Raw genomic sequence first — 15,951 nt, 5'->3', positions numbered from 1 at the left:
TATTTGTCTACTAGAACCATGTTTTATGAATTGACCCATTTTCTCCACTTAGAATCATATTATTGGGGCTTAAATCCCTATGGGATTTGGAGGCTTATAGGATATGTGACATCCTAAGTTTGGACATGGGGAATATAATTCATATGAAAAGTCAAACTCTCGTATTGTAGTAACAAAAAGAAGAAAAATGGCTGCCTGATACACTACTGAAGAAGATATTACAATCATAAGAGCGTCATTCACGGTGAGAAAGCATGACAAAGATCAAGGCATTAATGTGGGAGAAAATTTTAATTCTCAATGGAACCGTGAATTTATGATTTTTGTTTCCATAGATGGTAATGAAAATGGAAGATTAATGAACCAAAAAAAAGAAAGGTTCGAGGAGATATACCTAGAAATAGAAGTTTTAAAGGGGAAATTGGAAAGGTGAAGGCGATGAGTCCCGATATGTCTTTTTAATTCTCAATGTGCAAAAGTTGTTGATCAAGTAAGTTTAGAATGAAATACTAACTTAACCTTGATTTGTTTTTAATAAATCCTGGGCACTTTGCCGATACAAAGTTATTCGTCGCAAAGAATTTGAGCACGAGAAATGTTACTGGATCACGAAAGAGTTTATTGATATTTTCAACCAAGCTTGACTATTTAGGTGTAATACTCTATGTTTTCTTTTTTCCATTTGGGTAACTATTGAATGTAACACGGTCTAATTATGTAATGGTAAAATTATGAGTTGATGAATGAAAGTGAAAAATTTGATGGAATACGGCAACAAAATTTACAAAACCTACCACTATTATGGCTAGGTAAACCAGCCGTAATTATGGGAAACCCATATTTACGGCAAGAATATCTTGCCATAACCTGTTAAATCCCAGGAGAGAAAGGAAATTCCAAGCCGAATATGTTTCTGGAAGACTTGGTACGACTTGGAAACTCTGTGGACCCGACAGATATTTTGGTTTTGATTGGGTAATGGTCCGTTATCCAAACTATAAATCTGAATTTTCAGTTTTTATGGTCAAAACGGCTAGGTTATTTGTGCTTGTAACCTAGCCGATAATACATAAAAAAAATTGAATCGGAAATTTTTAAGAAATTGAAAAAACAAAAAATTCAATAGATTAAAATGGTTTTTCATTCATTGAATCGGAAAGGCATACATATTTCATTACATTGATAGGATAAATCATAACATTTAAAATAAACCTTTATGTGTATCGGTCAAAATCATCGATACTATTTTCCAAGATGCGATAGCTATCACTTTGTTCAAACTATTTCCCATGAACTGCCATATATTGTCGGTGAGCCCTCGACCACTATAGAAATAAATACGTTATAATGTTATTCAAAACGATTTCCAATGAAACAACTTGTTAAAAAACTTACTCTTATAGTAGCCGGCATAGTGGGATTGGCTTCCTTCATGGATTTCATTTCTTTTTTGAAATCTTCGCATTCTTCAAGGACTTTCTCGAATCTTTCCTTAACGATTCCCAAAGTTCTTCCATTACGATTTCTGTTTAGTGCCACCAAAACTATGAAAACACGGTTCCAAAAAGAAAGAGATGTTTGATCAACGTCAGTGTCTAGATCTTCATCATGTTTTCTAACCGTCGTCCATGCTCTAACAATCGCAGAATCTTCAAAATAAGAGTAAAGAGTCACCATAGCGTATTTTATTCTTTTTTTTTGGATGGGAAATAGATGAAAATGAATATTAAAGCTTATTACTAGAATTTGGGTGAGGAAGAGATGATAGAATGGTCTCCTTTTATAGGGTTTAATGACCTAACAGCTCCTTTTTTTTTTTGAAAACTAGCTGTTTAGGTCATCAACCATATTTGTGAAAGTTAAAAAATGAAATAAATGCATTGGTTGAGAGTGTTCATGCCCAGAAACATCTGGATATCCCTATCGTGTATTTCATTTACGGTTGGGTATGCAGCCGTGATTGAGACACAGGTGACTCTGGTAAGCATTCGGCCAAGAGTTCATCTTAAGCCAGCCGTAAAAGTAGATTTCGGCCAGGAGTTCTTAAATTTCGAACCGTAAATCTTTTTAACGGCTTGGAAAAGATATTTTTCGGCCGTTATTATGTATTACGGATGGGACGACAACATCTTCCCAGACGTAACCAGTAAAAAAGCTCAGATTTTTTTCAATTTCTAACGGATTTGAATAAATCAAATTTTCTAATGGCGGTTGATTACAAGGTTTTCTAGACTAGTTTCAGGATAGGTTTCATTAGTTTTTCTTCAAATTTTTCAAAAAAAAATCACCAAAATCATTCTCCTTCTTCTTTTAAATCAAAAAAATAAAAATAAATAAATAAATAATTCTCAAAAAGTTAATCATGAGATTAATCTTATACATTGACTAATCATATAATTATCACTAATCAAACGAGTATACATTAGATATTACTCAATTGAAAATGGTAGGTTAAGGGGTTATAAGAATTACTATTTCATGACTCATAAAGCCCCCAATGGTAGAGTTCTACCCTTAACATGTCATACTGCAATTCATTGCGAAACCGTAGTTACTTTATCAATTCCTATTCACGGCCATCAGCCTCAGTACTTCAATAAGAGAAATTGGATATTGCGGATTTGAATGAATATCTGGTGATGGAAGCCACATATTGGGATCAACGGATGAAACAAAAGTGGGCTAAAGATGGAGATAGAAATACACGCCATTTTCACTTATTTGTCCAACAACGTCGAAGAAGGAATACAATAAGTCATCTCCAAAGGTCATATTCAACTTGGATCTCTCATCATGATGAAATTGCGAAGGCCCACTTCGAGAATCTTTTCAAGCGACCATATGTTGAAGCAGTACCAATGTTAAGGGATGATTCTGTGCATCAAATATCTCAACAGGATAATGAAGACATTGCTAAAATTCCTATGGAAGAAGAAATATGGATTGTACTTGTCAAAATGGGTTCGTATGCTTCCCCTGGTCCAGATGGATACTCACCGATTTTCTATAAAAAGTGTTGGTGTACTGTATCAAATGATGTTGTCAATTTAATAAAATCCATCGTTCAGTATTGCTGAATTTCCTGAATTATTCAATCATACACATATTTATTTGATTCCAAAAATCAAAAATCCAATAAGTCTAAGTGATTACAGAACAATTGCACTTTGCAATGTGCTGTATAAAGTGGTGGCGGAGTTACTATCCAACAGAATCAAGCCTTTCCTTGATAGCTTCATATGTTGGTCTCAAACTGCATTTGTTCCGGGACGACAAATTCTGGACAATATTGTTTTTGCAAAAGAACTTCTTCATTCCATGAATAACTCCTCATCCACGGATGGTTACTTTGCTCTAAAAGTAGACATGGCAAAAGCTTATGATCGGGTAAACTGGAAGTTCTTATCTGATATGCTAACATTGATAGGAGTTCATGGTCATTCTGTTTCACTAATCATGAAGTGTGTAACATCTGTGTCCTTCTCCGTTAACTTAAATGGAGGCCCTCAAGGATTATTTAGAAGTGAAAGAGGTATTCGACAGGGTTGTCCCTTATCTCTTACTCTTTTCATAATTTGCTCTCAGGGATTATCGATTTTGATGAATCAGTATGAATAACAAGGTTTGTACTAGGGTTACCAGATCAACAGATATGCTCCAACGGTAACACATTTAATGTTTGCAGATGATCTTTTCTTCTTTGGTGAAAATTCTAGAATCAACATTATGCATCTGAAAGTGATTCTAAAGCATTATTCTAATTTATCTGGACAAGCAATCAACTTCAATAAATCTGCGATTCATTTCAGTAAAGGAAACTCGGAGTTTATAAGACAATTATGCAAATAAGAATTTGGTGTTGAAGAAATGAAGGAAGATGAAAAATATTTGGGCATTTATCCCCTTAAGTCTGATTTCTGGATATCAAGTTTTGAGTTTTTGATTGATAAATTCAATTCAAGACTTGCAGGGTGAAGACAACATTATCTAAATCAAGCAGGAAGGACGGTGCTTATAAATTCTGTTTTGTCCTCAATCCCTATCTTCTTCATGGGTATATGTATCCTTCCAAAAGGAGTTACCAATCACATCGACAAAATCCAAAGAGCTTTTTGGAATGGGCATTCTGTTGATCAAAGAAAGTTTCATTTTATTAATTGAGGTAAAACTTCTCTTCATAAGAAGGATGGTGGTCTTGGATTACGCAACATTGAATTAGTAAATAAATCCTTGGTTTGCAAACTTGCTTGGATACTTCTGGAAAATAAGAATGCTAAATGGGTGCAATTATTCTCGGAAAAATATCTTCAGGATCTCTCTTTTTGGAATGCAGATGCAAAAGAAAGGTTCATCCATTTGGAACGGTTTGATGCAAGTTAGATCTTTTTTGGAGAACAAAATATTCTGGCAAATCTCGAGTGGTAACTCTGTTAAGATTTGGGAAGAACCATGGGTTCCAAATCAGGTAAATCACTTACTTCCTTTACCAGAGATTTTGCCTGATAATATTGTGCATGTGTCTGACTTAATGACGGAAGGAAATATTAGCTGGGATATTGATATCTTACACCAGCTATTTAGTCAGCAAATCGTGGAAGATATTCAGAATATTTTTATAAATGGAGAGAATGCACAAGATATCCTTATTTGGTCTCCTACAGTTACGGGTAAATTTTTTACAAAATCTTGCTATAAGATCCTTTCAGAAAATATTCCATCTTCTTCGGCTATGCATGAGTTCCCTTGGCGTATATTTTGGTCATTATCGTTCATTCCTCCAAATATTATGATTTTCACATGGAAGTTGATTTATAATGGTTTTCCGGTTAATCAAAATCTCAAAAGATTTGTCTCTCAGATAGATTCGTCGTGCACTTTGTGCAAACAAGAGGAGGAATCCATTGAGCATCTATTCTTTAACTGTGCATGGTCTGCTACAATTTTCGAAAATATATCTATGGATTTCGTAGGTCTGACAGACACCAGAAACTCCAAGGATGTTATCTTGAGTTGGATGGAAGAAACGAATCCTTTCAAGTTTACTATGGGTTTGTGTGTAATCTGGAATATTTGGAAAATGAGAAACGAGATGGTCTTTTCAAACGCTTCTTTTTCTGCAGGTATGGTGATCAAGAAAGCGCATATTGATTATAATGTTTGTATTCAGGATAATCCCAAATTTTCTATTGAAGAAACAATCCCAGATGTCGTCTCTTGGCAACCTCCAGATTTTGATTACTGCAAAGTCAATGTGGACGCAGCATTTACTCCAAATAAAGGAGCAGCAGGTGCTATTGTTCAAGACCATGGAAGAAGGTTTTTAGGATGTGAAACAATAACCTTTGATGCAACCTCTCCATTATATGCAGAAACAAAGGCTGTTCTTCTTGGTATTCATCTGGCTAAAAGACTACAGCTAAGAATGGTGATTATAAAAGGTGATGCTTCTAATGTTCGTCAAGCAATTTATGGAGATACCAGTGATATTCCTTGGAGCATAAACTCGTTGGTTTTACGTATTCGAAGTGAAGCAAACGACTTTGAAGATATTAGATTTGTTTCTGTACCAAAAAGTGCAAATGTATTAGCACATGATCTTTGTCAATTTACAAAACATGATGATGTTTCAGGGTGGTGGAATTTTTCATCACCACCTATTTGTATCTCTTCAAACCTCAATTATAATGAGGTAGTCTAAATAAATAAAAGCAAAGGGTTCTTTGGAACCCTTTTTCCCTTCAAAAAAAAAAAAAGAATCCTATTCACGGCCTCCTACACACATGGGACAAACTGAATAAAATGTTCATTCATATTGTTGGGTGGGGCTATCTTAGCTTCATATTCATGGGAGAAATATGTTCGCCTGTAGGATGTGTTTTTACGTGTGTATGTGTAAGTAAAAACTTGAGAAAATAACAAAAAAAAAAAAAAAAGAGCTTGGAATTAGTCATTCAAAGAAAAGAAAATCCCAGCTGATCAAAATCTTATTCTTAAATTTCATCATAATTAGCTGGCTTTAGTACTCGAGGAAACTGAAACCGAGCTCTTCACGTAACTATGGAATGATAGTGAATTTGACGTGTACTCATCCTCATCTTATACCAAAGTCGTAGACATTTCGTTCTTTGGATCATATAAAATCAAAGCATTTCTTTTAGGCCCATGTCTGTTGTAGCCAACCTCTAATAGAATATCTCAACTCTTTAGACACTTGATCCTTCTCAAACACCCAGACCTTCCCATTTCAGGTGACGTCAGTTTTGAAATGTTGTAAAGTTTAGTCCATGACTCTTTCTTTCTGTAATCCTTCATCAACCATACTTCAAAACCAAGGTTTACATTACTATAAAGCATGGAAAGACACCCATCCAACACATCAATACATGTGGTGTAACCGCACTTCTTGAAATTGGTTTTTGGTTGTTGGATTCCTCTAACGACCTCATCTGTCATATGTAAAGCAATTAAGTCTTCGGACGAAGAGGATGACTGCCAATGACATGCTCCATTACAGAACACCCCGTACTTGGGTGAACGCGAAGATAGTAGCCAAGGGAATTTTTGAGTTTGTTCCAATCGTTTCCATAAACCCGGTCTAACTGAATAGATCTTAGCTTTGTATTGGTTGAGATTGCTTGTAAGACATACAAACTTATAATCATCACTCTTTGAGTCGTAACCGAACCCATATGCTATCAATGTTGAGAGGCCACATCTGGAGTTATTATAACCTTTAGTTTGATCATCAGGTGGACTGGGTATAACTTTGTAGTCCCCAGTAGATAGGTTCCATAAACTAAAATTTGAACTAAGATCATCCTCCTGATCATTAATGTGTTGGCAAAACAAGCCATTACAGCAACCCACAAAACTAGTTATATATAGTAGTTATTATTATTGAAAACGTCAACACCATCAAGTAAACCAATCCTAGAGTAATCATCTTCATCGTCATCGTCTGGACAATGATCAATACGATCACGTAATATTGATGATGATAATGATTTGTTATCTATATAGTACATGTTGTTGTCGTATACAATCATGATACTAAAGTTAAACTTTATCATGTCAATAAGTTTAGGGTTATCAAATAGGATGCTCCAAGGTTTTGATACACACCTGAATTTTAAGAGAGATATAGGAGGTAGTCTCGGATGTATGTCGGTGATAACTTCTTCTGGAAGTTGGGGCATTAATGGGTTTGCAACCATGGTTTTGTTCTCGTTCATCTTCAGATGTTCTTCTTCTTGTTTGTTCTCGTTCATCTTCGGATCTTCCTCATCTTGTTCTCGTTGGTGTATGAGTACTTGGCTGATCATATATTCCTTACATGTGTGTGGTACATAAAGGTTTTTATATACTCTCTCTGTTTCTAAAAAATAGACATGTTTCTTTTTTTTGGGTATGTTAAAAAAATAGGCTTGTTTTCATATATGGAAAGTCAAATGTTATGATTTTACTACTATACCCATTGAGGGACCATTTCCCTCTCTCCATTTTCTCTCCTAATACAAAAGAGGACCATTTCTCTCTCCTCTTTCTCTAATAATAAATGAGTGGGGACCAAATGATAGATCAGGAAAAAACATGGAAAAGTGGCTCCAATGATTAGTTTTCTTAATTTTTGTGAAAACCAAACAAGCCTATTTTTTAGAAACGGAGGGAGTAATAAAGTATAAAAAACCTGATTTAATTTGAGGCCATAAAAATTAAATGGGGGCCTGCACTAGAGGACAAAAAAAGTCACCCCACCCTAATTTGGGTCATCCCTTATAAAAAAAATTCTAAATGGCTGAAATGCCCCTAAATAATTAGTGATAATCTTAATTAATTAGTGATAATTTTATTTAATTAGAGTTTAATTCTTTTTTTTTTCCAGATTTTTTGATTGAATTTTTTTTTTGTCCAGATCTGTATGAAAAGTCGTCATGGTACAAAAAAAATTCAGTGACGACCCTGTCGTTAATGTTTGACTGTTTCAGTGACGATTCCAAACTGTCGAAGATTCATTAATGGCGGAAATGTACGACAGATTTGAATCGTCATAAACATAATCAATTACCCGACGACCCTTTGGGAGAGTCGTTATTGTTTTGATTAGTGTATGACGATGTTAATATTTTAGAAGTGTCGTTACAGACAGTCGTTAGTTTCTTAGAAGAGTCGTTATCTTCGTCGTTAATGGCTGAAATGTACGACAGTTTAGAGTCGTCATGGTATTGGAATTTTTTCAGTGACGACTCTAAATTGTCGTTAATGTCTCGTTAATTAGGGTCGTTGTTTGAAAAAAAAAAAGAATATTAATAAAGGGTAAAACAGTATATTCACGGTCGGATTAATACACCCCTGAAAATTTTGGGGTACAAATAAAATGTCATGGCCTCCATTTAATATTTATGGCCCCCAATTATATTAGGATAAAAAAATAAGTATAAGGAAAGGGAAAAAGAAAACCAGGGGTGCACATATCCTACCTTACCCGCCACCCTATCCTACCCGCCAGAATTTTTATCCGTATCCTATCCTACCCGCCATTGACGGGTAGGGTGACGGGTAAACACTATTTTATCCGCCGTCAAATGGGTAGGGTGACGGATAAAACCCGAAATTATCCTACCCTACCCGCTTACCCGCCTAACATATGTAAAAGACCAAATAATCCATGTCCTTTCTTTTGTCTCGTGCCCATTGATTCGTTATTTTAAAAGAAACAAGGGGTAAAATGTTAATTCCATGTCTTTTGTCAAATCGATCTAAATCAGTAGAATAACATTTCTCGTTTTCTTCCCATCGTTTTCTCCTTCAACCATTTCTTCAATAGAATCTCAGATTCTCAGGTAAATCTTTGAAGTATTAGAAATCAACCATGGCTTTGAGATTAATAGCTAGGGTTTTAGGATGATTCTTGTGAAGCCATAATGCAGAAGCATAAAACCCATCTTTATCTGATTTACCAGTACCTCTCACCTCTCAAGTTACATATCAACTTCAAAGTTGTTAACGGATCTCGTTTAGAACCCTTTAATCGGTTGATTCAAGGTAAGATCTAACTTCAAAGTTGATTTTGTTTCATTTTATTTTTTTCTGTTAAATTGATTGAAAAAATCATAGGGTTTTACGATTTCATGCATGTTGCAGGATACGATATAATTTTTATGTGGGGTTGCTCATTTTGTTGTTAGGAAGTTAAGCTACTCAGATTGAACGTAAATTTACATAGAAAATTGATTTGGGTTCTTAACTCTCATCATTGTTTCTTCTTCTAGGGTAGGCCTTCTCCAATAGATGTTAAATTCCAAAAAACAGCTGAAATTCAAACTGATAAGAGGAGGAAATTCGATGGTTCCACTAATTTTCTGTAAGTTTTACTGTGGATTTCTGTAAAATTCTTCTCATTTTCACTTAGGTTTATGAATGTCTAGGGTTTAGTTGTTTAGTGAGTTCGTTTCTTAAGATTCTTTGCTCATGCTTTAGGCCTTGATGAATATTTTGTCCTTAGTGGTTCCAGTTAAGATTTGGAATAAAAAAAATTTATGTAAGTTAATTATTGGTTCTCCTTTGTCTGACTGAATTTGCAGAATCACCTGTATGGTAGACAAGACTCTAGAGATTTGGTGGAAGATATATTTTGGAAACAGCTATATCTCAAGGTAAATTTCTTGATTCGATTTCAACAATGATATACACCAACCAAAATTGCAATGGTATTTTAGTATTTTCTATTGAGGTGACACACACACGCACGACAGGGTAACTGAATGCTATGATTTGTCACAGTGATATAGTACTTTACTGGTGAAGTAATGCGTGTGTTTAATTTTTTGTTCGATGAATTATAGTGCAGTATGTTTAGATAGCAACACCACTATGCAGATTGATGTTGTAGGATCAGTTTAAAAGTTCTCAGCTAAGAAGAATCTTCCTCTTGACTGTAGTTAAGATTGCTGCGCCTATAATTTGCTATTTCAGTTTTAAAAAAGTCTAGATTCTTCATTTCAGAGGTGGAAAGATATTTGTCGGAGCAGATTTACTCACCAACAAAAGACAAGAAAGAAGGTTCAAAATTTGATATATTGACTTGGTGGAAAATCAATGCTGCAAGGTTTGATATTCTGTCACTCATAGCAAGAGACATACTTGCGATTCCCGTCTCTTCAGTTGCAAGTGAGTCCGCTTTCAGTACTGGAAAGAGAATTCCTGGTCAGTTCCGAAGTTCTTTAAGGCCCTGAACTGTGGAAGCACTGATTTTACTGCAAAACTGGTTGCGGAGACCAACTGACATGGATCCCTCTACATTTGGAGCTGTGGAGAAATAGGATGACGTCTTAGAGTCAGGTATACAATTTTCCCTGCTCATTAATTGTATGTAAATACACTATACTTCTGCTACCTAACTCACTTTACTTCGTGATAAGCATATGAGATAGTTAACTTGTCAGATGGAGTAGTCGGTTGGTTAATAGTCTTCTTTGTTATTCTGATGTTATGTAATTCGCCAACTAGTGTGTTTTTAAGTACTACTGCATTGTTGATATCCAACAGTTCATCGACTAATTCTGTATGGGATACTCTTTAAGTTCTTAAGATTGAAATATGAATTGTAAAGTGATTTAGGATCTAGACTCATAAGATAGCCTTGTTTGGGAGATTCTATAAGACGCAAGAAATGACACGGAACTAGGATTTAAAATCTGCTTGTAGTCAGTTTTATATGCACTCTTGCCACACTTCTATTAGGCGATAAGTAACTCATGGACTTCTATGATAGTACTAAAATAGGCAATAAATTCCATAAAAAGCACATCTTGTTGTGTACTTCTCCTGCAACAGGTAAATGCATTAGTAAATGCTAGATTAAAGTGTGGATATCCATATTGGTTATGCAACTGGGAGTTTTTTTGTTGAGAAATGAAATAACAAGAAGGAAGAGTATTCTTGTAATGGTGAATTGCTTTTTCATCTAAGCATGCATGTTTGTTTTATCCGACTTGCTCATTTACCTCGTCTGCATCTGATCAGAATATTCGTATAATACGATTCGTATTGGTGTGGTGGCCAGACATCTCTCATTAGCTGGTCTTTTGTAATAGTACTACTTATATGCTTGCTCTCTCCCTTGTATCAGTAAGAGAATCTAACAAGAGATAACTTGTATGCATATTTATTTGAAGAAGAAGGTCAATATGAAGTGCTTTTGGTGATGATACTGTTATATGAAGAACAAGGTCACGTGAAGAACATGGAATTGGGCTGGGATTCATCGTCGATTTTGAAAAGAATAGAACTCGTTTCTTGAAACTATAAATGGTTGTGCCTAGCAGGATACTTTTGTTTGTTCATTTTTCCCTAGTTAGATTGGCAGTACCATTGGGTACATATTTAGATGGGTTGGATCTTATTTGCTCTGTTGTTGCAAGATTTATTTCTTTTATTTTTTGGAAGTATTTTCTGTATACACATGTAGTCCTGAACAAAATTAAAAAAAAAAAAAAAAAAAAAAAAAAAAAAAAAAAACGGTTATACTCGCCACCCTATTCTACCCGACCCGCCAATTGATGGGTCGGGTAGGATCTTACCCGTTTAATTGCGGGTAGGATAGCAGGTAAAAAAATTCTTACCTGCCAGTTAACGGGTAGGGTGGCGAAATGGGCCATATCCTATCCACCCTACACGTTGTGCAGCCCTGAAGAAAACAAGTTCCAGGAAAGGGAATAAAGATGGAAATAGAGTTTACGTGGAAAGGGAACCGGTGGCCCATATAAATCTTCATAACATCGCCTGCTTAACTAATAAATTTTGAGGACCCCTATTTATTGTTCTTCCATCGGTATTCTTTCATCACTGTATCTCCTGACGGTAAATTTCTCTTGTGTAATCGATGTTTGTTTATTAATCCCAGCCACCGTGTGATTCTGCAGCGTATTTCATTTAAAAAACCAAAATTTAGCCCGTTTAAGTGCTCTATATCCATGAAAATGGAGCTAGTACTTTACACTAGGTGCTTCCATGAAAACGGAGCTAATACACTAAATTTGTAAGAGCTTAAAAGAGACTCAAACAGCAAACGTTCTAAAGGAGACTTTGCCGACGACAAAAATATTAAGGCCGTCTAACTATTCCCGTAGTGATTGATAATCAAACAGGCATACATAACCATCTTGCAACTACTGTAACAGGTCATTTAAATTTAACGGAAACCGTAACATAATCAGACTAATTATGACAATAATTAGTCTGATTATGTTTCTGGTGAACCAATATCACCATTAGTGATCATCTTCTTCCTGTTGGACCCGCTTTTTTTTCTTTTTTGCCTTGAGCTTCTTTTTCTGCTCGCTCTCTTCAGATGATGCATTCTTCCTTTTCACAGGGAGTGATGCATCTTCATCATTTTCTGACATCTGCTTCTCTTGGTCATCGTCCTCGTCATCATCAACTACTTGCTGGACAGACTTCTTCTTTTTCTTTGGCTTGAGCTGCTTCTCTTGCTCATCGTCGTCGTTACTGTCAACTTCTTGCTGGACAGGCTTCTTCTTTTTCTTTGGCTTGAGCTGCTTCTCCTGCTCATCGTCATCGTTACTGTCGACTTCTTGCTGGACAGGCTTCTTCTTAAGCCTGAGCTGCATCTCCTGATCATTTTCTCTAGATGACTTCTTCCTTCTCACAGACACATCCTCATCATCCTCTTCCTTCTCCTGTACCTTTTCTCCTTGACCAATTGCAGCTGTAACTGTCTCTGTTTAACAGTCGGGAAACGAACAACATAACAGATTAAGCAGAGCAGGCATTCCAAATAAGACCAACAAATATCTAAAATAAATGAAGAAAAATGTAACTTCAACTTGCACAATAAAATTCTAAAATAAATGGATACAAGCGAATGATAAAAAGAGAACGAAAAATACGAATAAAAAGAAAACACTCACCTTTGTCACAGAAATTTGAATCAAAAACTACTTTCGTGAGATGCTGCTTCAGGAAAACCTGCATCGCACATTATATCTTGTTAAAGATAGTAAATAGGCATTACATTTAAAAAACTTGTCTTGAGAAGTCTACAGAATTTTCATAACGACTTTTGTCATAACGATACGACTGCAGTAATCAGCAACTAAGGTACCAACTTGACCATAACTCGTGAACTTAGAGACATCTAAACTAGAGTCCAATATGAAAGAACATAACTCGTGAACTTAGAGATATCTAAACTGGAGTCCAATTCCAAAATTAGTTTCTAATCCCTAACTATCATCAAGATGATTACTTTTGCTATCTGATACTCAAGAGAAATTTCAAATTTTTATACCTTCGTAAAGAGGATATCTTAGAGGAAAACGCACACTGGTCTAGTGAACCATAGAGATTTATGGTGCTTCTAAGTTAAATAACAGAAATAAGTAAAAGTTTGTATTAGACATCATATATAGGTCTGTAAGTAGGATTGGTTCATAGGGAGTTCACTGGACAGAAGTTGAGAACATACAGCAGAGAGAGGTTGTCGTGTCTTTATGTCCCAGAAGCGCAAATATCTATCGAGTCCTGTAAAAAATATAAACTATTTGGTTAACGAGTAGCTACAATAAGACAATAAACAAAGAAGAACGCAAAACCCTTTTGGAGTCTGCAAAATAAAATAAACAAGGACATGAAGGAGAGAACAGATTAACCGAAATCAGCAGATAAAGGCAAGTGAAAAATATACAGGGAGACCCTAAAGATTCATTATCAACTCACCACATGAGGCAATCATGGGGAACTCTGGATGTCTAACTATGGATCTAATGCTTCCACTGCACTTCCCTATAAAGCATCCAAGTACTTTCCCTGAAAATATAATAAGTTTCAGAAGGGAACAATATGTGTCAACAATTACTCATAAGAATCATCACACCTTGCAATAGATGTAAATGGGTGGAAGGCAAAACAAGAAATCTTCAGATTCAACATAACTACAACATGTACCTGTACGCATATCCACTGAGGCAAGGTCACCACCTCCAGTTCCAAAATAGATTGTGTGACCATCTAGGTCTTCGGTAACTGATTTGATGGCAGTTTCTCGGAAATCAAAAGATATAACAGGTCTTCTCTGTGCGGATATATCGTAGAGGCGAACCTGTGTCAGAAGGTAAATAAAGTTTGTCAAAGTGCAGTTTCCATCCAGCATCAAGTTTCAAAAGGGGCATGTTAGATTTCCATGTACTGAAACATCAAATATAATATGTCATAAAAGTAACTAACCCCTAAGGAGCACCAATTTACACATAGAAGTATAATATGTATATGATAACATGCAATAGATGTACATGAAGTGAATACCAGTTGAGACGTAGAAAACTAGAATGTCTTTGGTAATCAGACGAAAGCCCTGCTAATAACTTTCTCAGAATATTACCTGATGACTATTGGTGCCAGTAACGATTTTTCGATGGTCATCTTTACTGAGGAACGTTGCAGCAGTAAACCATGTTGGAGTGAATATATCAAGACTGTCTTTCTTAGGCTTCAAAAGGCAAAAATAAAACCTTAATCAACAGTCTAATCAAGTGAAGAATCTTGATAATCATTAGAAAAGAAAAATCGTAAAACGATTTAGTATGTAAAAATGAGAAGGCTTACGGATTTAGCATTCCAGGTCTTAGTACATGATTCAAGATCCCACACATTGATTTCTACACCCTTCCTAAGTTTGACAACCACAAAATCATCACTTTCACTAAATTATTCATTGAGAACTTAACTAGTTCATTATACAAAAATAGTGATTAAATTATGCATGAAGAACTCACCCTCCGAATACAGCGTACTTTTCATTACCATCAACAGCAGAACAAAAAATATTACCAGACGAACAAACATCCCACGTCTTCCGAGAGCCATCACTAGAATCGGCAAGCGAACCACCGATTTCAAGCGACCTCAAAATCGCATTTCCTTTCTCTGTACATGTAAGCAATGAGCACGACCTAGCAAAGACACATTACTCAGTCCAACTTTCTAAAAACTTATGCACATTTCAGAATTATGCAACACTTGTTCACAATTTGAATTCATCACTTATTGGAAAGAAAACCTCTAAACATCAATGTTGCATGTTACTAAGTAGCCCACTTTTTATAAGTTTCAGTGATCATCCCATCCAAACAATCTTCAAACTAACAACTGACATTCAAAAGCAAAGAATTTGACGAAACCTTCCAATGAAATTACTTTACCTAGATGATAACACAGAGTTCTCTTTTCTGAATAGATGTAGTCCAGAAATAGGATTGTCACTACTATCTTCAAGTGTCTCAGAAGCACGAATTTCTCCGTTTAATGGATTAAGCACCTCAATCTGCAATTAATTCATCAAAAAGGCATTTTTTTTTTCAATTTCCAAACAAATCAAAAAAAAAACTAATGTATGTGGTAAATGAAATTCCTAACAACCCTGATGTATATCTCACCTGGCCGTTTTTCCTAGCCACAGCCAATAACTAGAATCAATAAAATCCACAAAAGTTAGAATCAAATAATCGAAAGATAATCAATAAAACCAAATGATTAAATCAAGAAAGAAGGGAAAAGATGAACAACATACAGGATCGGATTTACGGTCATTAATGGAAACATTAAGAATACATCTTGATTTATCAGGTGCACCCCATGTTTCAACAACTTTAGGAGTAATATTGGCTGCTGCTGTAACAACTTGTGGTTTGTTAGCATCTGTTACTGCTGAACGAGATTCAATAACTTTGATTAAACCAAGAATATCAAAAGTTAAAGCTCGTATTGGAGGACACCCAGGCAACTCCAATGTAGTTGTTCTTGGCATCTCTACTGCGTTTTCTTCTCTCTTCTTTTTCTCTTCTCCGAATTGAAGAGTCAGATATAGTGTTGTTTAGGGTTTAATAAGGGTTTTAGGGTCTGAAAACTTTGTTGTGGGTAGAGCTGCACAAGACC

General features: G+C 35.5%; 1 protein-coding gene across 1 annotated transcript; it reads right to left on the bottom strand.

Annotated features, from left to right (window-relative positions):
* Positions 1 to 12,022: 12,022 nt before the first annotated feature.
* Positions 12,023 to 15,877, bottom strand: LOC113302784 (WD repeat-containing protein DDB_G0290555-like). Its single transcript, XM_026551737.1, has 11 exons — positions 15,587 to 15,877; positions 15,453 to 15,482; positions 15,219 to 15,340; positions 14,793 to 14,969; positions 14,623 to 14,686; positions 14,399 to 14,506; positions 13,966 to 14,119; positions 13,738 to 13,827; positions 13,487 to 13,542; positions 12,930 to 12,987; positions 12,023 to 12,739 (listed from the first exon to the last, which is right to left on the bottom strand). Exons 1-11 carry the CDS (start codon positions 15,821 to 15,823, stop codon positions 12,270 to 12,272), a joined length of 1,566 nt encoding a protein of 521 aa, XP_026407522.1. The 5' UTR covers positions 15,824 to 15,877; the 3' UTR covers positions 12,023 to 12,269.
* Between the last annotated feature and the right edge of the window lie 74 nt (positions 15,878 to 15,951).

Source organism: Papaver somniferum, chromosome 8, assembly GCF_003573695.1.
Source record: "Papaver somniferum cultivar HN1 chromosome 8, ASM357369v1, whole genome shotgun sequence".
Classification (NCBI taxonomy): Eukaryota; Viridiplantae; Streptophyta; class Magnoliopsida; order Ranunculales; family Papaveraceae; genus Papaver; species Papaver somniferum.
This window is presented reverse-complemented; position numbering and strand designations above follow the sequence as displayed.

What these genes read in the sequence shown, in the direction of transcription:
- LOC113302784 (XM_026551737.1), bottom strand. Translation starts at nt 15,823, where the DNA reads ATGCCAAGAACAACTACATTGGAGTTGCCTGGGTGTCCTCCAATACGA. An exon ending in CCCCATGATTGCCTCATGTG is followed by an intron (nt 13,543 to 13,737) that starts GTGAGTTGATAA and finishes TATTTTTTACAG; the next exon opens with GACTCGATAGATATTTGCGC. An exon ending in TTCAAATTTCTGTGACAAAG is followed by an intron (nt 12,740 to 12,929) that starts GTGAGTGTTTTC and finishes ACTGTTAAACAG; the next exon opens with AGACAGTTACAGCTGCAATT.